Below are 27,273 nucleotides of genomic sequence, written 5' to 3' on the forward strand. Positions count from 1 at the left end.
TTAATCTTATTTCTTCCTCGTTTGATGACTAATCGATCCTGCAACACAACACAACACCGTGAAGCTCGTTACAAAGAGAATGATTGGGGAGTTCTTGTCACACCCCAACCAATGGCGGAAACATCGGGATGAGACGAAGTGTGAAGATTGCTAGAGACATCATAACGCTATTTGTGACAATATTTAGAAAATCCAAATTTCATTTCATTTCATAACTTCAAATAGTCAACATTACAAGAAATTCAAATACGACAAGTTTAACAAAACAACATGATAACATAACAAAATTTTGATACAACATTTTAAACCCTAACGTCTATATGTGTATCTAGGCATCAACGCTATCTCTTTTCTTAGCATCGTCCTCATCAACCTGTAACATGTTTAAAATAATTCAATGCAAAAGCAAAGGCGAGTATACAAGTTTGGTACATACATAGCATAAGATAAAAATGTGAACAATTCCTCATAGCAAGCATGCGATTCAAGATAAACATTAAATATGGCATGTGTATAACATATCAAACCAAGAAAACGCAACTTGCTCATGACATAACCAAAGTTTCAGTAGAGGCGGGTCGTTAATCCTATAGCTCTAAAATTCGCAAATGTTACAGTCTCCCCTACTTTAGGAGATTTCGTCCTCGAAATCTAAGATTAACGTATTTTCATAAAAATTTAGAACAATCCACATGCCATACTTAGTTAACAAGATTAACGTATCCCTGGCATGTGAAAACACAGGTCAACCCATCGTGTATGTTAAGGTGTGGCTTCTTACGAAGTTAATGACAAGTTTATCACATAAAGTTGCACCCAAGTAACACGAATCCAGTATAACATATTAGCATGCACGTGAAATAAATTCCAAATTTTTTTTTTTGAAAAGGGACGTTCAATCATTTGAGAACGAAGAAAAGTTGGTAACTACCTCCAAGGTAAGGGAATCACCCCTAGCTCATTGGTGAAGTTGGAAAGTGAGCGGAGCTAATCATCAAGGTTAGGGAATCACCCCTATCTTGATGATAAGTTTCCATTTTTTTGGGAATATGAGTATTAACAAGCATCAAGATGTATCAAAGTATTCATATATAATGTATTATTTTGTGCATTGCGTAAGAATATGTTCATGTGTAAGTTTTTGATAAGTAAACATGTTACACCCCAAAAGTGGTAAAAGTAAAAAGGGGGAATACGAGTATACTCACAAAGTTTGCATATGTTTTCCGATTATCCAATTGTTGACGAGTAGAGATTTAGAGTCCGAATGTATAAGGGTTAAGGTTCAAGTATGTTTAGAGTCGAGATTCGGTGTTTAAAACAACATAAAAATAAGATATGAGAATAACATGGAAAATAATCATTTAGTACATATGATGCTTGTTCTTGACACTAGGAAACTCGAAGGAGTTTAGATGTTTTCATGGAACAAGGTTCCATTAGAATCGTGACAAGTTATCATAGTCTAGGATGATGTAATCTAGTACCCCGACATATGAACACTAGTTCATCATCAAAGATTCGATTATTCGAACAATATATTTAGGTTATATAATATATGTCCAATAGTTCAAGCATGAGGTAGAAGATTAAAATCTTCATTTTGGTACCTCTAAATGTCATAGAAGTCATGTAGGAGGTAGGAAGATCAAGTCTTCCATTTAGGCACCTCTATGTGTTCACCACTACACTTGATGTAAAAAAAACAACCAAGGAGGGTCATGAACATACAATAAAGAATAAGAAATATACACACTAACTAAGAGAAATCATCAAATCATGTGAGGATTGTATGTTTGGACAACCCAAGTTGTTCCATAATCACTCATGTATCAAAGACAAAGTTTGACATGACTTGTGGGTTAAAAACCCTAAACAAAACACCAAGTTTATGAGGTTTAATCCTCTGATTTTAAATGTCTCAACCTTGTTTTTAAGCTTAACCAACCATGGGATAAGTTGTAAGCATTAGGACATAGGTATGAGATGTGTTAGACACAAGTTGCATAGGTTTAAACAAGTTTTTGATGAACATAAAAACAAACAGAAAGTTTATGGACTATTTCGGGGCATTTCCAGGTCTGATTTCTCCAAGGAGAAGTCTAGGAATCGAACCCCATGATTATACAAGCAAGTAGGAAAAAGAATCGAGTGAATCGGATAAGAATTGAGTGAGTTATGCTCATTTTCGTGAAGGGGTGTCAATCTACTCGAACCCTTGCTTTCAGCTACGGTTTGGTGGATGTTTTGTGAGTTTTTAGGGTTGTAAAAGTGGTAGGGAGGCTGGTTATAAGGGGTATTTATAGGGGGAAGGATTAGGGTTTCAATGGGTTGGGCTTTGGAAGTGTTTAGAAGGGGTTACACCTTGAAACTAGCCCACAAAACCCAACTATATGGGCTGAATTTTGCTGAATTGGGGCTGCCATATTTCTTTATTTTTTTATTTTTTTAAAACATTATAATGAGTAATTTTGTTAGTTAAGTTGTGTAATAATGTGCAACAATGTTTCCCCTAACTTGTAACAAGGTGAAATATGAAATAAAACATGATTTAACTAGGTAAAAAGTGTAATGTACAAGTTTTATTTACGAAGCAAGTTCCGTATTTTACAACGATTACAATGAAAGAATGGTTATAAGAACACAAGATTTCCAAAGTTAGAATTTCACGTAAGGTTTCTAAATGTAGGAAGTTTGAAAACGCAGGGCGTTACAGTCTCCCCTCCTTTAGGAAATTTCGTCCCGAAATTTATTCAAGAGGAAGGCTTGAAAGAGTTTTTGGCATAAAGGTGATCAATAAGAATTGAAACTTGGGAAGTTTGAAAGTTTTAAAAAGTACCAAATTTTGGAGAACGTCAAGGTAGATTTGCAAGGGGAAGTTTTTAAGGATAGTATAAAAAAAATCATACTTTCGTAAAACCTGTTTATTGAGAGGAACGAAAAGGTTTGTTACTTTAAATAAAGCAATAGAGGTATACTAAGTATAGTTTCACAAGAATCAAGAATAGGGAGGCTATTTTATAGGTAACGAGGTAAGTTAGGACTCAAATGTTTAAACAAGCTGGATTGCGAACGAGTTTTGTATAAAATAATACGAGTATAGAATGAACGAATGACTCTTAAAGAGTACAAGTATGTGAATAGCATAAGTGTTGGATAGATGAACGTAGTGTGTTAAGGATGAAGTCTCGTCATGAATAATCGGATATAATGCGTTTGTGAGTTGCGTGAAGTTGTATTAGGTCCAAAAGGTCTGCAACACACTGAATTTCTCATGGCACGTTTTACGAAAGTTTGGTAACATGGTGAAAACACTTATATATAGGAAGTACCAGCGGCGTATCCACCATGTTTTAACCACATTACGTCCGTTTCGTTACTTGGGGTCATGTTACGTTCCGTGTCTTACCATACACAGTAGTACACTCTATGGTTCTCATACGCCTATCACTATAATCCCGTGTGCACCCGCGATTATACTGATTGTCGCATGATCCACATAGCTTGTACTAGTTATGTATGAATCAAGGTATACATGAATTTGAAAATAAGAATGTGTACGTAGAAGAATGTCGTATGTAAGCATGTTTATGTTTAAGCATGTATGGGACCCACGTAAGCGAATCCCTCGGATTACGCTCGCGTATAGGTACGAATGTACGAATCATGAGTAAGGATGAAAGTATGAGCATAAGTTTAAGTATGAATATGCATGTATGTATGAGCATAAACATAAAACGTGTAAGTAGTATGTGTACAAGCAGAAGCGTAAAACGTATAAGTAGTATGTGTATGAGTACAAGCATAAAACGTATGAACATAGGTGTAGGTATGAAAAATAAATATTGCGTATATGGTGTACGTTGAGACATTGCGGAGAAAAAAAAGGTTAAGTATGTAGATACGAACGATATAAATGATGTTATCGCGAGATATCGACTAAAATGTGTATGATGATGTGCATGTATAGTTGTTTAAACAAAACGTTGAGTTTGTCGAATCAAAATTAGATTGAGCTTGGTTTGAAAGGTAGAATATAGTTTGTATATGTAAAGGAACATAAAGTACTCATTGGTCATGCTTAACGTATTTCGTAATGATTGAAATGCTACTTTTGTTTAAGAAAAAGGAGTCCACGTATGTTGAAAATTGTCGGTACCCATGAAGTCTTCTAGCCCACGTGTTTTGAAATTTGGATGACGAGTTAAGCGTTGTAGAGAAGGTTTTTTTTTTTTTTTTTTTTTAAATAACGGGTTTGTTTCATTTGCATCAATACATGAAAATTTTGGACTTTGAAAGTTCTTGTGAAAACGTCGACCCTTAGAAAAGAAATTTAGTAAAAGGGACTTAGTGATTGTTTAAAAAAAATAAATTTAACAAATGATTTATTGATGTTGAAAAGAGTATTTGGTAAAACGATCATATAACATCCATGAGATCTTATAAGTAATTGAGAAAGGTTAGGTTGATTTCGATTAAGAATGGAAATCTCTAGTATGATGATATAATGTGAGCGTATTTTAGTTAATAAGTCGGATATGAAGTTCATGGGCAAGAGATTCATTAGACCGATTAATTGATAGGTAGCATTTCATAAGGTTTTGAAATTCGTGAAATAAAATGTTTTAAGACCTGATTAAGAATCTCGTGTATATGATTTGAGTGAAAATGGATGGTAGAATAAGAAGTACGTTTGATAAACAATGTATTTTGAAATCGGTATAAGTAGGTATTTTGAATAATGATAAATGATTTAGGTATAAAACATGATCGGGTTTGCATAATAAAATATTTTGAAAGAGGAGTTTTGGTAACGGTCACCTAAGTAAGGGAATCACCCCTAACTCGTTGGTGAGGTCGTTTTAGGGGAAGAGGGGTGGAGTCAATCGTTAAGGTAAGGAAGTCACTCCAATCTCGATGATACATCTCCACTAGTTGTTACAAGGAATATGAATTTAAATTATATGAAAATCATGCATATATAAGTGTATCGAAAAGGTTCGATATGTTGTGCGTGTGAAAAGAGAAATCAAAGGTAAACTCGAGGTTGAAAGATTGCATCGTATAAAATAAACAATAGAAACACATGTTTGACCAAAGTTTGGAGTGTTCCAAACGGAACTTTGACTAACCAAAGTGGTCGAAAAGTCTTCTAAATTTGAGGAGCATGCTTTGGCCTAATAGGTAAAATACTCTCGCCGACAAGTCGGTTAACGGTATTTACCCTTCCAGTTACTACATGTCCCAAATCAATCGAAATTTCGAGACTTGGCGGGATTTATGAAAAAAATGCCAAGGAGTGGAACTAGTCGACAAGGTGCGGGTTTCACCCCTAACTTGACGATTTCGTATCCTAAGTGTGGTTGGTACTCGTCGGGTCAAAATTTAATTTCGACGTGTTGACGAGGGTCCACTAGAACTTGAAATTTGAGATTTACCATTAAGATGTGGATGTCACTCCTAGCTTAATGGCGAAATTTCGTGCAAAAATAGATTAAGGTAGAGTGAGAGTCGTTTACCAAATTGTGGGTTTCACGCCTATTTTGGTAAAGTTGTCTCGTTGATGTTACAAGAGTATAAAATAGCATAAGTGTATTCGTGTTAGCCTTAGGAAAGGCGCATAAGTTTAATAACAAGAAGTGTAGCTAGGAAGCATACATGGTAGAGTACAAAAGTTTTAAACAACAAATAAGAGACAAAGTTCCTAAAACTATAGACTAGGGCAAAAGCATGGCAATTTTCCTAATTCCCTATAGTTATGGCTCTGATACCAATCTGTCACACCCCAACCAATGGCGGAAACATCGGGATGAGACGAAGTGTGAAGATTGCTAGAGACATCATAACGCTATTTGTGACAATATTTAGAAAATCCAAATTTCATTTCATTTCATAACTTCAAATAGTCAACATTACAAGAAATTCAAATACGACAAGTTTAACAAAACAACATGATAACATAACAAAATTTTGATACAACATTTTAAACCCTAACGTCTATATGTGTATCTAGGCATCAACGCTATCTCTTTTCTTAGCATCGTCCTCATCAACCTGTAACATGTTTAAAATAATTCAATGCAAAAGCAAAGGCAAGTATACAAGTTTGGTACATACATAGCATAAGATAAAAATGTGAACAATTCCTCATAGCAAGCATGCGATTCAAGATAAACATTAAATATGGCATGTGTATAACATATCAAACCAAGAAAACGCAACTTGCTCATGACATAACCAAAGTTTCAGTAGAGGCGGGTCGTTAATCCTATAGCTCTAAAATTCGCAAATGTTACAGTTCTCCTTGTAACCACCATCTAGCGTGAGAATAAAAACTTGTTTTGAGAATAATAAGTGTGTGTATTAAGTGAGAGAGCAAGAGAGCGATCCTTAAACTTGGAGATGAAGTTCTCTATTTATAGCCGAAGAGAGTTGTGAAGGAGACGGGTTGTTGGGCCTTAGGCCCGACGTCGACAACAAGGAATGTCCCATTTGTCCCCTCAGACATGGTCATTAGTGCCTGCAGGCGAATGGGAAAATGGCGCACGTTGATTTGATCCACGTGTCCTGGCAGTTATCCTTGTTGTTGGGTCTGTTAACTAAATAGAGATCATGGAGCAGTGGTCGGTGCGCGGTGATTGGTGACACGTCGGTGTCCTTGTGTACTTCTTATCTCCTGCCCGTTTGTTCATCGTGAGGCATTGCTGGACACAACCTGTCGTGCGCCTGTTGGCCACATGCTCTGATGTATGTGCTGATCGTACTATTCCTTACTGGAATATACAGGTTCGCGATGATGTGGTTTGTGCCACATGGTCTGCACTAATCTACTGGAAATGACTAAGTATCGTTTATTTTTTATTTGGGTATAGTACATTGCGCGTGACGCATGATTGGCATTGCACGAGCCGACACAAGATTTGGGACCATACCCCTTCAATGGGGAGTAAGTCCTTTGCTCTTAGCTTGATAGATGCTTGTGAGGCCACACTGTGTCGGATAACGCCCCCAACCACCTCAGCTGGGTGACATCCAACACCGCCCCTCCTTCGCCAAAACAGAGTACTATGTAAGCCCTCGCCAACCCTCTAGCGAACGTTAAGGGTTGATTTTGGCGGGGCTCTCTCTCTTGACCAAGTAGATTTTTTTTTATATTTTTTCTTGTTTTTTCAATTAATAGACTTTATTCCACACCGTTAGTGTAATGGGGAGGGGGTGTCATTGTTGCCTTAGGGTGGAAGGGCGGTCATCACCCCATGCAATCTATCACACACCACACCCAATCACCAATTGACACGTCTGTCACACCCCGATATTTCCACGTATTACCGGTGAGGAGTATCATGACGTAGTTAATATCATCATAGACGATTAACACAATATTATAGCACAACGGAAGGCTTGGTAGATTATTTACTATTACAAACCATAATGTCCGATAGTTCAAAATAAAAGAATATACAGACTGGTTGTAATAGAGATCCACAGGCGGATCATAAAAACAAATACAAGAAACTGAAATTAACATACTTCAGGCATCTGAGGATTTGCAAGATCCTTTTAATTGACACCAAGTAGCTCCAGCCTAATTTCGAAAGGTACCTGTTACTTAGTCTTTGGAAAATACGTCAGTTTTCAATGGTAAATACAATTAACCGACTCATTTGAAAAAAGTTTATGAAAATTGGTTTAGGCGCACATGGCACAAAATCCTTTATAACTTGGGACAATTATATTTATAATCTTGTACACAGATTTATATGTTTGTCATACAATTGGGGCCGGTTTGGAAGCCGTCATGATTAACTGACTCACCACTTATGAAACCCACAAGGAGTTATCCCCATCATGTGGGTTATTTAATATTTAGCATTTGCATCTTTCAGGTGTATGCCTACACCCCGTGCTTAAGTCGTGGCCATTTACAAATGAAATGAGCCGAGGATATCTAGGACACGGTCGTATTAACCCCCATGTTTATGTTATCAAACAAAACAGATGAAAACGGGTTATGTAATTTATTAATCACAATTCGATTAAATGATTCCATACCCGACCAAGCGGTAATATTATACCGTATCCCAAGCCCGTATAGGGAAAATAAGTTAAAAGTATTTACCTGAGCTAGTTGTGCAAATATGCTACTCAGTCGTATAATTCCTAAGACCTTATGCAAATATCTTCTACTGGAGCTACTTAATTTGTATGGAAGGTTTATTAACCTATTAGGATACTAACGTGTAACGCCCGTCTGGTTTTATTAATATTTTAATAAAAGATACAAATTTTTATGCTAAAATGTGTCTTTAAAAAAACTTGTTATACCAACATTCCCTAATGATTACAACATTTCAAAAACAATTTATAAGTGTTTACATAATTCACTTATATCAACACAAATCAGGATTTGACGCGGAAGCTTCATTTAGCGTGTGTTCGGTTCTTGCTTGCCGCTTGATCTTCATCCGGATTAGGTCCATCTTCACCTACGGTCAAAACCATGTAAATAATTAGTTTTGACACTTTAATAATCGAGTATAAACAAGTTCCGTGCTTAACGTAACAAAACAAGAAATTATTTTTGTTTTGTTTTCAGCCCCTTCACCCGGCCGTGTCAAAAAGTCACCCGGCCGTGTCAGTTAACATATATTTTTCACAACCCAGCCACCCGGCCGTGTCAAAAAGTCACCCGCCCGTGTCAACTCTGCACGTCTATTTTTCATTAGTTCTTACCGAAACGGACATAACTCTCTCGTTTTTAATCCGTTTTACACGATTCTTTTTCCTACGCGTCCGTAATTTAATTCTCCATCATATGGAGTTAAAATCCGACATCCGGATTAACAAAAATTTAAGACTTTTAAATCTTTGGCTTATTACCCTTTTTACCAAATTTTGCCCCGTTCGTGATTTTATCAAACAAACATGCCTATTTGATCTTTAAACCCATGAACTTCATAATTTCAATATCTCCTATTATATTAGGCTCAAAATCACGGGTTTGTATACCTTCTTTAACCCGTTTTGACTTAGAAGCTTATTTTGACCCGTTAAGGGTATTTAAGCACTTTTACCGCATAATTCATACCCATTCACTTCTAGCATTGTACTTCCATATTATTTATCAATTTATCTTCCACCACAACTATATGTGTGGAGGATTTAATGTGGAGATCTATTTATTCCGAGTTTTACCCCTCGGATTATCATTTTACGGCAAAGACTCATATAGAGTCATTTGACCCAAAGATTCACATATTTCACTTTTTATACTTAATACAAGTATCTATTTGGTTACAAAACTCATTTCTAAGCAACCTTTAGGGATCGTTTGCTTAATTTCACTTATAAAAGCATTTTGGTCACTTTTACCCCTCCTATTACGACGAAGGACCTTTAAAGCCATGTTCGACCAAAATCTCACTTTTAAAACTATAATCTTGTTTAGAAACCATTATATTTCTAAAATACCATAATCATGACCCAATTTATTCGGTTTACCTTAATGATAACCGAATATCTATATTTTATCCTTGTCTAACACTTATAGAACCTCAAGTTCTACATGACGAGTTGAATCATTATACAAACCTGGCTCGGATCAATATATTGACCCGTTTCGATACCTTGCCTTAGTAGCCGCTAAGTAATAGCGATGTCAACATTCAATCGATATTTATTCCTGTAATCATACAACTCGACAAACCATTAGTCGATATTGTCAAAGGGTGATATTTTCACCTTTTGACCCGTTTGGTCTAAATGACCGTTTACTTTTGCGAGATGGATTTATCATCATCTCGTCTACATGACTTGTACCGGTTTATACCGTACGGTCAATTTTCCTTATAAATCTATTTCTTGATCATTTTGACCCCTTTATATCTTACGCCATAAAGTGTCCTTCAAAACTAACGGTTATCGTCAACTAGTGACCACCTTACCGTTTAACCCTTATTAATTGTATTGATTTACCTTACAAGGTAATCATTTAGAACTCGTTATTTATTAGTCACTGCATGACTAAATGATCATATTAGCTCTTTTTAATCATTCAACATGGTTTATCATTAATGTCTTTTGTTCCGAACCGCACATGACGGGTCAAAACATCATAAGTCAAATATGACTTTTGATTATTCATAATCTATAAAACCAATAGTTGTTAATAAAAGGTGTAAGCTTTAACTTACCTAGTATCCGGATTATGCTCTTTTCCGCGTATACGATCCGTTTGACCCGCTTCTTTCCCCAAGCCTCCATCTAGCTTGTCAAGAGTCAAACTAGCATCATAATTCGTAAGATGGTTAGATTAGTCATCATTATTATGACTAGTTCATCTTACGGACTTTATGTCGAAACTTCTATTCGACTTCATCATAGGTTAGTTCGACTTTCTAAAGTCAACTACCTTTAATCATATAATATGCACGATTAAGGCAAATCAACATTATGATTAGAACCCGTTTTATCCCATATCTCATGTGATTAGTCAAGCTTGCCAATTACGCGTTTCACTTGAATTTCACCACTTTACTTCTCATTTAGGCATTTTAACAAACACCTAATGGGCATTCTTTTATAGAATTTAACAATCAAACTTATGGCTACCTATCTTGCCAATTTCAACATCTTTTACTAGAAGATCATCAAATTCATGGTTAAATGTCAAGATTAACTTCATAAAGTTTAAATAACACTAGTTTGACAATCATGGTTCTAGTGTTCATCATGTTTCTACAAAACCCATTTAAACACCCATAATGGATGATCATGAACTTTATAATTTCAACACTAATTCAACTAGTTATTGACTAGGGTTTACTCCTAGACATGATTTCATCCTAAATTCATCCAAACTTTAATCATGCAAGCCAAATTTTCGATTTCATATGTTCACCAAGAATTCAAGATGGAACTAAATAATGAAATTTGGCATACCTTATGATCCCTTCATCGAGGTGATCATGAATTCGTGCTTGGATTTCGATTTAGGTTGGATTTACCCCTTCAATTTGTTGATTTTATGCTTGTTAGGGTTTGAGCTTGAGAGCCCTTCTTGGCTCCTGTGTTTTGTACGACCAGAACACACACAAAGGTGTGTGTTTTGGTGTTTTTAGTTTTAATTAATAAAACTCATTTTCTCATCTTAACCATTTTAGTCCCTCTACTTTACCCATGTTTATAAAGGTTATTACATCAAGTTCCCTCTTTATTTTAAAACACTAGACTAACTAGGTTGATATTCCTAGTTATTTAGTGGGTTATGGCTGTTTTATTTTAAATCCTGTTAACTCGGACTTCTTATAAACTTACTCCCTTAAAAGCTTTTATTCACGTTGTATTTAATATTAGGATTATTCCTTTAAATCCTAATATTTTCGGGTTAAATTTTACCACTAACGGTATTTCACCCGTCTTTCAGTATTAACGGAGTTTGATTACTAATCCCATTTTCGGGGTGTTACATAACGGGTCTATATTTAAGTCAAAGACTTAGACCGGTTAGTTTGAAAGATACTTTACGGCTTGAAACGCTAGATTAAGCGGAGACCGGAATAGAATATGATTTAGACCCAACAAGTTTGAATACTTGTATAATATGGGTAAACTAAACACATTATGGAATTTGAAGTTTAAATGATAATGTTTGACCCGTTTCGGCTAATTTATGTAATCTGGTTACATAAATCGAACCGGACGCATAAAAGCATAACGAGTAGCCTAATGAATCATATACAAGTTCCAAATATTACTATGCTTAGAATATGTTAAGACATCAGTAGGATGTCAACATATATGCCAAAAAAGTATTTAAAACCGAATTAAGTCCCGTAAGGGCATTTTGATCATTTTAAGATTTATAAAAGAGGTTTAAAAGTAAACTGATGTTCTGGTAAAAAACATTTTGTAAAAACATTTATTTTATGATGTTATAATAGTAGGATATCATACATATGTGTGGTTTACCATTTATGGCCAAATTATGCCCCGAAAGGGTATTTTGGTCATTTCACATATGTTTTTAAGGACAAAATCAGAAGTCTTAGTTCATGACTTATACCTACTGTAAAAGTATTCAAATTTATTTTTAAATTCAGTAGGTAACAAGTTTTGGGTGCTAAGTATGGTTTTAAACCATACTATACACCTAATTAGCGTAAAAATCGATAATTGACGATATTTGCGATGCTTATGTGATTATGAGATTTTGATCAGCCTTGGATATTTAAAATATTTTATTTTTCCTATTAAATCAGTAGAAAAATGTTTGGCATGTAAATCACATTTTATTAGTAAACGGGCATTATCGTCAATTATAGAAATTATACAAGAACTCAAAGTTATGGTCAGTATATAATCTGACCCAATATTCCAAAAATTCCTAAAAATGATATTATAACAGTAGGTAATGAGTTTTGTATCAAAATTATGTTTAAACATAATTTATGCATAAAGGAGTAATTTAGACTTTATAAAAGCTAGATATACGATATTTTGCATAACATCGATTTGAGACCAGAAAATAATGTCAAATAAGTTTGTACATGTTTATATGTCAGTACTTAACTCATTTGTAGGTTCATATGTTCAAAAATCTTATTTTTAGACCATAAAGGCATAATGATCAACTATAAGCATAATAACAAGAACATGCATAGAATTCAAAATATTAAGTGACCAGCTAATATAACCTTAGAGGGTTATACTACAATATTATATGGTCCTAATGGAAGCTTAAAACATAAAGGATTTAGGCTTAATTGGGTCAGAACTGAAAGTCAAAGCAAAAGTCAAGCTTTTGCGACTTTCGGTTACGAACCGAGCCTAAACTTAGAATTGTCGGGTTGAACATGTTTGGACATGTTCTAATAATTATTACCAAGTTACTAGTATGATAAAACATGATTTATATCATCTACATTATCATATTATGTTTTTATTTAAAAAACTGACTAGTTTGACTTTTTAATTAATTACTTTGACCCGACAATTAACTAAGTAAATGTGATAATTAGGAGGTGCCCTTTTGAGGGATTAACACCTTCCTAATTATGATCACGTAGCCATATTCGCCTCGAACAATGGCTGGACCATTTAGGTCTAAACCGAAGGTCAAAGCCGTTTTGCGGCAACTTTGACTTTTCGGTTTTTAAATAACAAAACTAAACTAAAGGAGGCTAAGGACACTTACAAAGGGTCCTGGCTTTAATATTTAAACTAGAGGGAGTCTCCTTTGATCAGGAATCTCCAAGCAGGAGTGAGAAGAGTAAATTTTTGAGATGAGCAAAGAAAATGGCAACAATGAGGTCCTATTTATAGTTGAAGGCGACGATCAAGGATCAAGCCAGGTGTTAGGGAGTGTCCAAGATCATCACAGGTGTCCTTAGTGGTTTTTGAAACCATCAACAAGCTCCTGGTATCGAGTTCTAAGTGAATAAGTCGGTTTATGGCAGAAACTTGCAGTTGTCCAAAAATTACTGCCCAGATACAAGCTTTACGGACCGTAAGCCTGGCCCTTTACGGTCTGTAACCAATTTAAATTTGTATCGCCCAGGTACCCTCCGTACGGACCGTAAGCTTGGGTCCTTGCAGTCCGTAAGAGGCTGATCAGAAACATGAATTCTTTCAAACTTGACACCTTTAGTCATTCAACTTTTATAATCATCATCAATCATTTCTGAGAGCTTGTTTCAACATTAAAAAGTCTCGGGTTTAATAAAAGGTCACTCAGAGGTATAAATTAGCATGTTGACGCTTTCAGTCCTTCGGAATAATTCTGTTACACGTTTAGAGTTTAGGACACATGTCTTTGTATAATTGGACACGATTTTACGAGGTGTTACAACATCGCTCCATCACAATTCACTCGATCACACAAGGGGTGATCGTCACTCACTTCATTTTTTATTTATTTTTTATTTAAACAAATAAGATATAAAATTAAAACAAATAAAAACCAACTTCTATAAATTGCATAAAATAAAAAAAAATACAACCAACAAGAAAAATAAATACTGATACTTAAAACCTAAAATAAAAAAATAACTCTTCACCGGAATCGGGAAATTGGATATCTCCCACAATCTTTAAAAATAATTCTTTCGACATACGAAACCATGTTCTAAACGTATCGGCACTATTCTATCGGTTTTCAACAAAGTAATCATCTATCAGAACTTCATTACCCTCTTCCCGATCACGACGAACAATTGTTTGGTTTGAACGTCCCATATCTTCAAGCTCCGTGTGCCCAAACATTTTTTTCAAAAAATTCTAAAACACAACCCACATATTCCGACGGATTAGACGAGTCGGGTGGAAATGTATACAAGTACTCTATATTCCCCATACGTATTTTTCTAAAACTATAAAATATAGACGGGTAGAGGAATTTTAGAGTTGAGATATAAATTGGAGTGTATAAGAGCATTCACATTGAAGCCTCTATCTTCATCTATATAAAAACACATCTTTCTCTAGATATTATTATTTTTTCAAAAATATCTCACATCCAACTCTCTATCTCTATCTAATTTTACTCCGAAACACTAATTTTATTATTTTTTTCTCTTTCCTACACACTTATAATAAAAATATAGAGGATTGAATATGAACCTCTAAATATAGAGGTGTATTTCACTTTCTTTATATTTTCTCTACCATAGAGATTTCAATGTGGCGATATTTTTATGGTTTCCTCTATTCTTTTCTCTATATTAGATAGAATAGAGATTCCAATGTGAATGATATAAGAGCTTTCACATTGAAGCCTCCATCTCCATGTATATAATATAATTAAAAAACACATCTTTCTTTAAATTACATTTATTTCTCAAAAGTCTTTCACATCCAACTTTCTATCTATATCTCTATCCTACTCACATACACCTATTTTATTATTTTTTTCTCTTTCCTATACACTCACAACAGAATTATAGAGAGGTAAATATAGAGGTGTACTCTAGTATCTCTAATTTTTCTTTATTATAGAGGTTCCAATGTAGAGATATTTTTGTTGTTTCCTTTATTTCTTTCTCTATATTATATAGATTGTATTGATATAGTGGCTCCAATGTAAATGCTCTAAAATGGTTAAAGATTTAGTGTATAAGTAAAAAATTGTTTTTTTATTTAACGATAGGCCTCACATGAATGTGCTATATTCATCAAACAATTCTCCTCCATTCACATGCGATGAGTATCACGAATTGTGGGTTCATCACGCGTGATAGCACACCTGCGGCGGTCTGCTATCACTCATCACAAGTGCTCGTCACATGACCGCCCCGATGACCCTTAAAACCTACGTGACGCTTACATGACACGACAAAACCCGTAAAAACTTTATCCAACGCCTCGATAGCATATTATCGTTCTTTTAGGCCGTAGGGTGTGGAGGCGCCATCCTTGCAACCTCAGCCTCCATAGCGCCGCTCCGGCGCTATCCACCATACCGAGAGAATTAAATGGGGGGCACCATGGTAACGGAAGAAAGAGGGTGGAATAAAGGGAACAAAGGAGGCTGAGATTGGTTAAAAGGGGCCCTATAGTGTAAAAGGAGGTTTTATCTCACGCCCTGCAAGTTAAGAGGAGGGGCCTTAAAGCCCCCTGTGTGACGTAACGATAATGTAACATTGAGATGACGTGATAAAACCCCTACCCACACTCTCTAGCCTTATATCCACGATTTGTATATTTGAGTTCGATGTTGTCTCTCTTCCCAGGAGTCCGTATTTCTCTCTTGTAGTTAACATGCCACGTGGAGGATTCTTAGTGGAGGTGCCAGCATATTGGCAGTAGACCCGAGATAGTGCCTTCGCGCCTCTCAAACATTTTCGTGGAAATATAATAAAATTTCAAACAAAAAAAAATTCAGATATTAAAATAGTATATGAAAAGTCCAAGCATTTAATGTTGTAATGACTATGGTGCCCCTACATTTTACATTTTTTTCATTTTCAGACGGGATCAGTATAAGTATATTCACATCCTTAAAGTTACCGTTTGTACATTTTTATATTTTTATATTGTGTGATTTAACCTTTATTTTTGTGTTTTTATATAATATAACACTTTGTTTCTGATGTTTTAATAACTTTATTTATATCATATTAAATACGACTAAGTTTTTTTTAAATTTATACAACAACATATTTGAATTTATGTAAATGTTATAAAATAAACTAAAAAGAATAATAAAAATTAAATAATCACATCAAGGCGTGCAACAAATAATTTTAGAAATGATAACTTTACAGGTGTCAAGAATAAGACTTAAAAGAGATTATTTGTGCGTCATTTTTTTTTTCTCTAAATTTAACAATTATTAAAGACATGCAACTAGGATTTAACCTAAAAGAAATAGCTAAAGAGGCTTTTTAGTAGGGCTGTAAACGAATCGAACGAAAACGAATAAAACTTTGTTCATGTTCATTCGTTAAGGAAATAAATGTATTCACGAACGGTTCATGAACACTTACCGAACGAGATTTTATGTTCGTGTTCGTTCATTAAGGAAATGAGCGTGTTCGCGAACGGTTCACGAACACAAACGAACATAAATAAATTTGGCGAACGCGACGAAGGATAAAGATAGATGGCCCAGAGATCAGTACTCGAACTTGAATCCCTCATTGTGGAACGGAGGTCGATGTAAATAATGAGAAATGAAAGGGAAATGATGCATAATCAAGGTGAAAGTGAGTTTCCTAGTTTAATTGTTACGGTAATAAAATAAATAAAAGTTTAATAATATAAAAAATACAAATAAAATATAAGAAAGTACAAAGATCTTTAATTAAAACACAAACATACGAACATAAATGAACACAAATCAACGAAGGTTCACGAACACCTTACCGAAACGAGACCTCTGTTCATGTTCGTTCATTTAACTAATCGAACGAAATTTCTTGTTCATGTTCGTTTGTTTATTAAACGAACAAACATAGACGAACTTTCGACCGAACGGTTCATGAACTGTTTGCTGAACGTTCGATTCGTTTACAGCCCTACTCTTTAGCATCAACCAAAATGCCATTAGCCATAAAGACATAATCACCCTTCTCTTTTATATAAACTATTGAATATTGAATTCGTATTTATTTTTTGGCTGAAGCTTTATGATTGGCTAAAAAGTAGATCAAACTCCAACTTGTTGGAATCGGTGTAATTTTGTAATTTCTTTGCAAGTTGGTGGTGGCCAAATTAGTAGTATCTTGCTAGTGTTGATGTTGTCTTTGTCCAAGGGTATTTGACACCTCTTTATATCACATTTTCACTATCAAACTTGTAACACTCATCATACTATCATATTCTATCATATCACCACAATTATTAACCCATATCCAATTATAACCCTTGAAACAACCCACACCCTTTTTCCACGATCATGATATACATCACAAAATTCCTCTTCACCATCGTGAAACACCCATTTGTGACAGTGTTTCAAATTCATCACACCCTTGATGGGGGGTTCCACACGAGCGTCCCGACCACCCTAATAAAAATTTTATTGCCATTAAAAAATATTAGATTAGAAACAAAATTGAAAACTTGATTGGTTTTGAATTTTAAATTATTAAAGAGAGATACTATTTTGTATAAAATGTGGAGATACAAATTGTTTATCAACAACCTTGGTTAAACTTTTTATAAACATGAAAGTTAACACATAAATTTATGAGTAAAATGCAAGGATAGTCCCTGTGGTTTGGTGAAATTTAATCTTTAGTCCCCAATTTTTCAGAATTACACTCTTAGTCCCTGTGGTTTGACAAGTTTTTACTCGGATAGTCCCTAAAGCGGATGAAGGTTACTCGGATAGTCCTTGTGGTTTGAAAGTTGCTACTCGGATAGTCCCTATGGTTTGACAAGTTGTTACTCAGATAGTCCTTGTCATTTTACACCCACTTAAACAGAAAAACTAACCTCCATCCGCTTTGAGGACTATCCGAGTAACAACTTATCAAACCATAGGGACTAAGAGTGTAATTTTGAAAAGTTAAAGACTAAAGGTAAAATTTCACCAAACCACAGGGACTATCCGTGCATTTTACTCTAAATTTATAACTCAAATATTTTATTACTTGTACCATCTCATCCATAGTTCACTTATAAACTACTTATCCTAAATCATACTCATAAAACTACAACTTAACTTGGATTTTTACATATGCTAATAATATTCCATCGATGATAATTGAAAGGTCAAACTAAAAAAAACAATATTAAATACAAATATTAATGACATTTATTGATGATATGCCGTTCAAAAAATGATCATAAACTCTACTCACTATACACATACATTCTCCAGCCTAGTGATATCAATGTTCGTGTAAAATGTATCCATCCTCTAGAAGTTGATGGTTCTAGTTTCCTAGTAGACAAACGTGTAAACTAGAAGTAGAATCAGTGCGTTCGTGAGTTAACATCTTACCTTTTTTCCAAAAAAATCTAAAAATACAAATTAAAAAACACACAAATGGGGTAAAACCTAAAACTCAATGGGTGCAAACAAAATTACAACTTGAGGGGTAAAATCGTCCAACAAAAAGAAGCTTCTGGTGGGGTTTATTATTATTTTTCACAAAAGGGAAGTAGGAAGAACAAAGAAGCATGCATCATAACCCCTCCCCTTCCCTTTCCCCTCAACAACAATAATAATAATCCTTTCACAAACCCTTTAATCAAAAAAAAAAAAAAAAAAAAAACACATACACACACAAAATCAAATCCAAAATCACACTACCAAAAATAGCATCTTCTGTTCATCAACACACCCTACAAATCAGCCATTCAACCTCCAATCGAACCTTCTAGGGTTTGTTCGTTCAATCCAGCTGTAACACACACACAAATCTCTCCGAAACATCTGCAATTCGTGTATAAAACTCGCGATTATTGCTCGTTACAATGGCGAACGGAACAGACGGTGATGAATACGTGTTGTTATCGTCGATTCGTCCTGGTTTAAAGCGTGAATTTGCGTTTGCGATGAAATCGCAATCGGAAAACTACGGTTTGTGTGGCCGGACGCGTGCTCGGAGGTCGCAGATGTCGCCGGAGCGGTTGCCGGTGAGTAAAAAACCTAAAAGTGGTGATCTAGGGCTTGAAAATGAGGCGAAAGTTGAGGTTACGCGTGCTCGTAGGGCTCAGGTGTCGCCGGAGCGGTCACCGGTGAGTAAAAAACCTAAAAGTGTTGTTTTAGGGCTTGGAAATGAGGCTAAAGTTGAGATTTGTAATGAATCGGTATGTAATGAATCGGTTTGTAATGAATCTGTCTGTAAGGAATCTGTTTGTAAGGATTCGGTTTGTAAGGAATCGGTTTGTGATGAATCGGTCTTGAATGAATCGGTTTTGAATACGGATGAGGAAGAATCGAAGAGTGACGTTGTTGATCCAGGTAGAACGGTGAATGAACAGATGAGCGAGGTGAAATCAGAGGCAATGGATGAATCTGATTTGAAAATGGAGGTGAATGATCATGTTAATGATAATGTTAATGAGGATGAGGATGATAAAACTGTGGAGAATGAGAATGTGATTAGTTCTGTTGAGAATGAGAATGGTGAGGAAGAGAAAAAGTTGAAGAAGGCTGTGATGAAGAGGTTTCCTACAAAGTTGAAGGAGCTGCTGGAGACTGGATTGCTTGAGGGATCACCAGTGAGGTATGTGCGTGGATCAAAGGTATACATTCACATCTTTGAACTGAAATTAGGGATATTATGTTTTAGTTTTAGCATTTTGTTGATGTTAAATAAACTGTTGATTAGGTGAAACTTGTAGAGAAGGGACTGCCAGGTGTGATAAAAGGATCTGGAATATTGTGTTTTTGTGACACATGTGGTGGGAAGGAGGTGAGTGTTTTACATACTTGCATATGGTGTTATTTGGTTACCCATGAGAGGATTGTTTGGATTTTGACTAGTGATGTTGGTATATATAGGTTGTGACTCCTAATCAGTTTGAGTTGCATGCCGGAAGTGCGAATAAGCGGCCGCCTGAGTACATTTATTTGGATAATGGTAACACCCTAAGGGAGGTTTTGAACATGTGTAAAAGTGCTCCGTTAGATGTAATGGAAGAAATCATTTTAAGAGCGATAGGTTGCTCGTCTAAAGAGAAACCCTCATTTTGCTTGAAATGCAAAGGTGAGTTGCATATGTTTATGGAGTATTTGTTATTCAACCTACATGCCTTATTGACTTATCTCTTCACACCTTAAACTTTTGATGCTTTTTTAGGGTCTTTTCCTGAATCAGATAACCAGAAGACAAGGCTTTTGTGTGATTCATGTACAGATTTAAAAGAGTCTCAGCCTCGCCCCCAGGTTCCTGTGCCCTCTAATGATATCGTTGACAGGTTAGTGTTCAATAATAAGAACAAGGTTAGAGGACACTTTGCAAATAGTCATTACTTATGCTAATCTGTTAGGTTAGTGTTTGCACAGACTGTACCTTCTCTGGATACTTGCAAATCGATTCATAACAAGAACATTTGTTTTCAGTTATTTGTGCTGATAAAGTCTATGACTACAACTTAGCTGTGCTATTTTTACTGGCCTTCTTAGTGATAGGTCAAGTTAAGCGAATAGTAAACACCAGCTTCATTTAATGTCTATTTAGATCTTTTAGTTGGAGGAAAGCTATTTGCCTATTATTTTTGGATGAAAAAGAGGAATTAGGAAGACAAGCCTATAGCCCTATAGCCAAAATGTTATTCTAAGTGACAAGCACTCATTATATTGGTATTTTATCACTGATGATGATGTACAACTTGTGTACTTATGTACAATTTTGTGTTTGAACATCTGAAACTAGTATGAACTCAAGAGAGTCAGAAGTATGAGTGATAAATCTTGAATATTGATAGAAGTATTTGTCTCTCTGTGTACTAATACGTATATGTATATGTATACATATATGTAAAACTAAAAACTGCTCTATTGATATCTGCATTGTTTATACTTCATTGATCTGCTGTTTATATAATAAATATACTCGATATGGTCAGGTCAGTATCTCCGGTAGCTGCTCCTAAATCTACCACACGAGTAGCCAACAATAGTTCTTCTCGCAGCAAGGCCCATGGAAGAATAACTAGGAAGTCAGTAATCTAATTAAGTTATCGCATCATTTTGGCTGTTCTTTCTGTTTTGATTGATATCTTAGTGTATCAGGCTCTAGAAATTTTGATTTCTTTGTTATAAATTTTCTGTTTATGTAGAGATTTGCGTATGCACAAATTTGTATTGGAGGAGGATGTGCTAGCTGATGGAACAGCATTAGCTTATTTTGCTCGTGGGGAGGTAATTTCTTATATTTACTTATTAAATACAAGATTATAACCACAACATTATTTCCATATACCACTTGTTTTTTTATGCTTTATAGTTCATTCTTTTTTTACTGTTGGCAGAAAGTATTGGAGGGTTATAAAAAAGGTTCTGCAATCTTTTGTTATTGCTGTAAAAATGAGGTACTTTTCGTCTGAATCTTGTCTGAAACTGCATCTTTCAAACTGTTCTTATTGACTTGACTTTTTCATTATCAGGTCAGCCCTTCACAATTTGAAGCTCATGCTGGTTGGGCTTCACGTCGCAAACCGTGAGTTTCCCAATTATACACTCTTACCTTGTCATAACTCTGTAATGTTTCTTAACTAGTATTTTGACCCGCGTGGTGGCGTCGTCGAAACTAAGTAACTCGAACTTATACCCTCAAATAACCCGACTCGTTTTTGACCAAAATTTCGGTCACACGTAGACCAACTGAAAACGAACATGAAAATAAGCACAAAAACATATTATATTTGACCCGACTCATTACCGAGAAAATTTACGTCGAAACGTGAACCTACTTGGATTTGTAATGAAACATACTTAAAAATAAGCACATAAGAAAATAGTATTTTTACGTTAAAAAAATGGACCACGCGCTGTGGCGGAGTTGAAACGTAAAGTAACTTGAATTTATATCTTCTGGTGTAAATGTATTATATATGTATTATATTTGACCTGACTCGTATCCGAACAAAAGTTGAAGGGTTGAATACACAAAAAGAAATAAACCAAGGTTGGATGTCATTATTGTAAATTTGATAAAGAAAAACAATAAAAGTAGAGGTTGTGTTAGGTACTATTCCTAAGACCCCTCTTTTGTTATATATAATATAATAATTCTTTTTTTTCAACAGTTATTTACACATTTACACATCGAATGGCGTATCTCTCCACGAGCTCTCAATAAAACTGTCGAAACAAAGGAAGCTTTCTGCGGATGATAACGATGATCTGTGCTCCATCTGCGCAGACGGAGGTGAACTTTTGTGTTGTGATAATTGCCCAAGAGCTTTTCACCCTGGTGAGATTTTTTACCCTGTACCGCTATTTCGTTAATGCGATGCGTATTTGTTTAAATTCAATGTTTGGAAATTGGCTAAACTGCAGAATGCATCTCTGAGGCTGTCCCGCAGGGTACTTGGTATTGCAAATACTGCCAAAACATGTTTCAAAAAGAAAAATTTGTTGAACGAAATGAAAATGCACGAGCTGCTGGTAGGGTCGAAGGTAGTGATCCGATTGAAGAAATAACTAAACGTTGCATTCGTATTGTTGAAAATCCAATTGGAGATTCTGGTGCTCCTGCTAAAAGAGGAGCTCCTGCATGTGTTCTATGCAAGTACGTATCTGCTTCTTTAGTTATTTATTTGTTGTGTGCAAAGCTTGAAATTGCATGGCGTATAGGGCTGTAAACGAACCAAGTTCGTGAACCATTCGGCGGGAAGTTCATTTATGTTCGCGTGTTTAATAAATGAACAAACACGAACAAGAAATTGAACCAACATGAACGAGAAATTTCGTTCGATAAGTTGAACAAACTAACATGAACATAGGTTGTGTTTGTTAATTTATGTTCGTGAACATTCGGTAATGTGTTCACTTAGGTTTCTTCATTTAAACGTTTAATTATGTTATATTTTTAATATATTGGCTTTAGTTTTTTAAATTTGGAAACCATAGTTATACTATACGTCTCCCTCAACATCCATCATTTGATCATTTCAATATCAGTTTGTGTTAAAGCTTGACAAACTTCTTAATTTATTTTTGGTGGGATTCTTTGTAATCTTTTTGATGAAAAATGCAGATTGTATTTTTAAATGAACATATAACATTTGTTTGTGTTCATTTATGTTCATGAACATTTGTCTGTGTTCGTTTGCGTCTGTCTACGTTCGGTATGTGTTCATGAACATGTTCCTTTTCTTAATGAACGAACACGAACAAGAAAACTCGTGCGGCAAGCGGTCGTGAACCGTTCATGAACATGTTCGTTCCTTAATGAACGGATCGTTTGGTTCGTTTACAGCCTTATTGGTGTATATGTTTTTTTTGTTGCTACTTTTTTTTTTTTTGGATATTTATATATTCTATATGTTCTGCTGCAGGGCACATGATTTTAGCAAGTCTGGTTTTGGCCCGAGAACTGTCATCATATGTGATCAGGTGCTTGTTTATCTTTAACGATTCATGCCTATGTGACAGTGACGGTGACAGTTTAATTGATATACTGTTTTTAAATTGTTTATCGGATTATAACCCTTTTATTTCCATTTCAGTGTGAGAAAGAGTACCATGTTGGCTGTTTGAAGGAACACAAAATGGACAACCTTAAGGCACGGCAAACATTTTTTGTAAATTGTAATCATATGCGTGTTCTATATTTTTCATATCGATCATGTGTTTGTTTAAATTTTATTTACAGGCATTGCCTAAAGGAGAGTGGTTTTGTTGTACCGATTGCAACAACATTCATACGTGTTTAGAGAATCTGGTGGCTGGCGGTTTAAAAACACTTCCGGAAACTTCGTTAACTGCTATAAAGAAGAAACAGGTGGAACAAGGATTAGAACCCAGTGCCGAGCTGGACATCAGATGGCGGCTTTTGTGTGGGAAAATGGCGTCTGATGATACGCGTGTGCTGTTATCCAAAGCTGTTGCTATTTTCCATGTGGGTAATTGTTAATTCATTAGTAAAACTTTGTTTGTGTATAACTAACTGTATATGATTTAATTTTGAATCTCTCTAATTAAAAGTATTTTTGCTGTTACTTTGTTTTTTTTAGGATCGGTTTGATCCAATTGCTGATTCGACCACTAGCCGTCTCGATCTGATTCCCCACATGGTTTACGGGTAATTGATTTTGTTTTTGACGTTTAAAGGTTTTAAAAATCATTGATGAAGTGTGCTATGTAGTTAATATCCCGATATATCAACCGATATATCAGTGATATATCGGTTATCGGTCCCTGCCGAGATAGCGGTACAAAATAATTCTCAGAATATCGGTACCGATAATATCAGCGATATTGTCCGATATTTGACCGATATTTGATCTATAAATCACCGATTTTCCCGATATCAGAACCATTCTTCTTATTTCTACCGTTCATTTTTCTTCTTATTGCTGCTATTAGTGTTTTAAGTCTTAACTGTTAATTGTTACTGTTAAATGTTAGTGTTTTAAGTCTTAGTCAATTCTTACTTGTTACAATTGTTAGTGTTAAATTGTTAAATATATAAATTCATGATATTAAAATTACCGATATCTCACCGATATCCCACCGCAATAACCTTGTATCTCAAATATCGGTCCTTGACCGATATCCGATATTTTACCGCATTAACTACTTAGGAAGTGTGTATTAAATGGGAATTTCGGCATCATTTCAGGAGAAGTTTAAAACAACAGGACTATGGAGGGATGTACTGTGCTACACTGACAGTCAAGTGAGACCCCATCTCTTTGTTTAAACACATAATTTGTTTTCATTTTTTAATTTTCAATGAATTATACTAATTGTGATACTCTTATTGTGCAGCTCTACGATTGTATGCGCTGGCATATTTCGTATTTTTGGGCAGGATGTAGCTGAAATTCCTTTAGTGGCTACAAGTAGTGAATGTCAAGGATTGGTGAGTCAAATTGGGCTTGTTGGGTAACAGGCCGGGTTGACCCGGAACCCCTTTTTGTCGACTTTTTATATATTTTTGAGTAAAATGCCATTTTTGTCCCTGAGGTTTGGCCAGTTTAGCGACTTTCGTGCAAAGGTTTGGTTTTTTTGCATCTGGATACAAAAGGTTTGAAATCTTGCCATTTTTATACAGCATTCCAACTCGTTCACTCCATTCATTTTTCTCCGTTAAGTCAGGGGTATTTCCGTCTTTTTTGTTAACTTAAAGGACAATTCGGTTTTTTTCACTTTTTGTAAAAAGACCGAACACCCTGAAAAACCGAATTGCCTTTTAAGTTAACAAAAAAGACAGAAATACCCCTGAGTTAACGAAAAAAATGGATGGAGTTAACGAGCCGAACGAAAATGGCAAGTTTTTAAACCTTTTGGATCCAGATGCGGAAAAACAGACCTTTGGACGAAAATCGCAAAACTGGCCAAACCTCAGGGACGAAAATGACATTTTACTCTTATTCTTATAAAAAAATTGTGTGGCCAAATATGATTGTGGAAGTAATTTTACTTCAAAACAATTTTTTTTAATATATGATCTTTTTCTACGCATTAATATATATAAATGCATTTTGTTCTGATTTATGTGAAATGTCGTGTAGGGTTATTTCCAAGCTCTGTTTTCTTGTATTGAAGAACTGCTAGCTTCATTAAATGTAAAAGTTCTCGCACTTCCTGCCGCTGATGAAGCTAACTCTATGTGGATCAAGAAGTTTGGGTTTGAGAAGATGCCGGATGTAGAGGTATGCACTCTTTATCGTTTCTCTAATACTTATGTACTCGTTATATTTTACGTGGTTATGACTAAAATGACCTCATGCGGAGTATATGATTTGCAAATATTGTTATATAGTAGTACAAGGGCACTAACATGTTTACGCGTTTGAAATTATGTGACAGTTGAAGCAGTACAGAAAGAATTACCAGCTAATGGTTTTTCAAGGAACCTCAATGCTATACAAGACCGTCAAGAAGCCTCAAGGGTTGGTTGATGATAGATAGTTAAGTTTTATCGGGCCCAGCATGACGAGCAAAACATGCGATTTTTTGGTTTTTATATATATATATATATATATTTGGAGAAAGGTAGTAACCGTCCTACCTGATATCTCTCCCGTTTTGGTACAAAATCTGGCATTTGGAAATTCTTTTTGTTTTGTTAGTCCAAGTTTATACGGGTGACCCGTTGGGCGATTTTGGTTAGGAGATATAAGATATAAACTTTTGTTTTGGAGTTATTGCTGATGACAAATTGGATATAATTTTGGTTTTTTTTTTTCTTCATATATTTTTCTCCTAAAATTTTCAATGTGGAGATAATGGGGGCCTTTTGCAGCCAACAATAGATATGCTAAGGTGTATTCACAATCCAGTTGTTAACAGAGAATTTAGGAAGGAAACTGATTATTATTTCACAAGATACCCTATTCTATTACAACGCATCTCTTTTATAACCCAATTCCTAACCACCTTACAACTGTTAACTAACTACCCCTATAACGGTCTAACTAACTAACAACTTCTGTTGCTAATCCACTGCTAACTACCCCTGCTAACTAACCCTTGTTGACTAATCCACTGTTAGCTAACCCCTGACGTTCTCTACCCAATCCACTGTTGTGAACTAACCCTCAATCCCCTGCTGCTTGATCCACTGACTCTTGACAGACCTTTCCATCCACTGCTATCTTAGCCACTGATCCTTTACCCGTAACAATACCTCCCTGATAACCTGATCCTTGACCCCAAGGATCGAAATTTGGAAATTCCTGCATCAGTATTTTAGCATCCTCCCAAGTTGCGTCTTCTACCCCCATATGCTTCCATTTAATCAACCATTGCACCAACATTCTATTGCACCAACATTCTATTGAACTTTTTAAGAACCCTAGTATCCACTACGCTTTCAGGTTCCTTATCAGTAGTTTGCAAAACTCCTTCATTAACCACTGCTGGTAAATTGGGCTCAGGACCATAATACTTTTTCAGTAATGATACATGTACGGTAGGATGGATAGCAGACCCTGCTGGTAATTGTAAAGTGTACGCTACCTCTCCTACCTTGGACAGAATCAAATATGGTCCAAAATATTTAGCTGCCAACTTTTGATTAGACCTCTGAGTCACTGACTGCTGTCTGTAGTGTTGTAACTTCAAATATACCCAGTCTCCAATTTTGAAGCTCCTTTCTGTTCTATGAGCATCGGCCAACTGCTTCATTCTTTGTTGAGACT

At 35.4% G+C, this 27,273-nt stretch overlaps 1 protein-coding gene and 1 long non-coding RNA gene across 2 annotated transcripts; one reads left to right on the top strand and one right to left on the bottom strand.

Annotated features, from left to right (window-relative positions):
- Positions 1 to 8,301: 8,301 nt before the first annotated feature.
- On the bottom strand, positions 8,302 to 11,111 carry LOC110927020. Its single transcript, XR_004884052.1, has 3 exons — positions 10,942 to 11,111; positions 10,194 to 10,283; positions 8,302 to 9,682 (listed from the first exon to the last, which is right to left on the bottom strand). It is a non-coding gene; the product is annotated as an uncharacterized LOC110927020 (long non-coding RNA).
- Positions 11,112 to 18,615: 7,504 nt separating this feature from the next.
- On the top strand, positions 18,616 to 26,379 carry LOC110927021. Its single transcript, XM_022170617.2, has 18 exons — positions 18,616 to 19,698; positions 19,785 to 19,868; positions 19,958 to 20,162; positions 20,256 to 20,373; positions 21,025 to 21,117; positions 21,238 to 21,319; positions 21,430 to 21,489; positions 21,565 to 21,617; positions 22,207 to 22,373; positions 22,460 to 22,691; positions 23,461 to 23,518; positions 23,632 to 23,688; positions 23,778 to 24,023; positions 24,139 to 24,206; positions 24,747 to 24,803; positions 24,896 to 24,989; positions 25,642 to 25,782; positions 25,940 to 26,379. The coding sequence occupies exons 1-18, from the start codon at positions 18,925 to 18,927 to the stop codon at positions 26,039 to 26,041; spliced, it is 2,691 nt and encodes an 896-aa protein (XP_022026309.1). The 5' UTR covers positions 18,616 to 18,924; the 3' UTR covers positions 26,042 to 26,379.
- The last annotated feature ends 894 nt before the right edge of the window (positions 26,380 to 27,273 follow it).

This window comes from Helianthus annuus, chromosome 2 (assembly GCF_002127325.2).
Source record: "Helianthus annuus cultivar XRQ/B chromosome 2, HanXRQr2.0-SUNRISE, whole genome shotgun sequence".
NCBI classification, from domain to species: domain Eukaryota; kingdom Viridiplantae; phylum Streptophyta; class Magnoliopsida; order Asterales; family Asteraceae; genus Helianthus; species Helianthus annuus.

What these genes read in the sequence shown, in the direction of transcription:
- LOC110927021 (XM_022170617.2), top strand. Translation starts at nt 18,925, where the DNA reads ATGGCGAACGGAACAGACGGTGATGAATACGTGTTGTTATCGTCGATT. An exon ending in ATTTTGCTTGAAATGCAAAG is followed by an intron (nt 20,163 to 20,255) that starts GTGAGTTGCATA and finishes ATGCTTTTTTAG; the next exon opens with GGTCTTTTCCTGAATCAGAT. An exon ending in ACAAAATGGACAACCTTAAG is followed by an intron (nt 23,689 to 23,777) that starts GCACGGCAAACA and finishes TTTTATTTACAG; the next exon opens with GCATTGCCTAAAGGAGAGTG.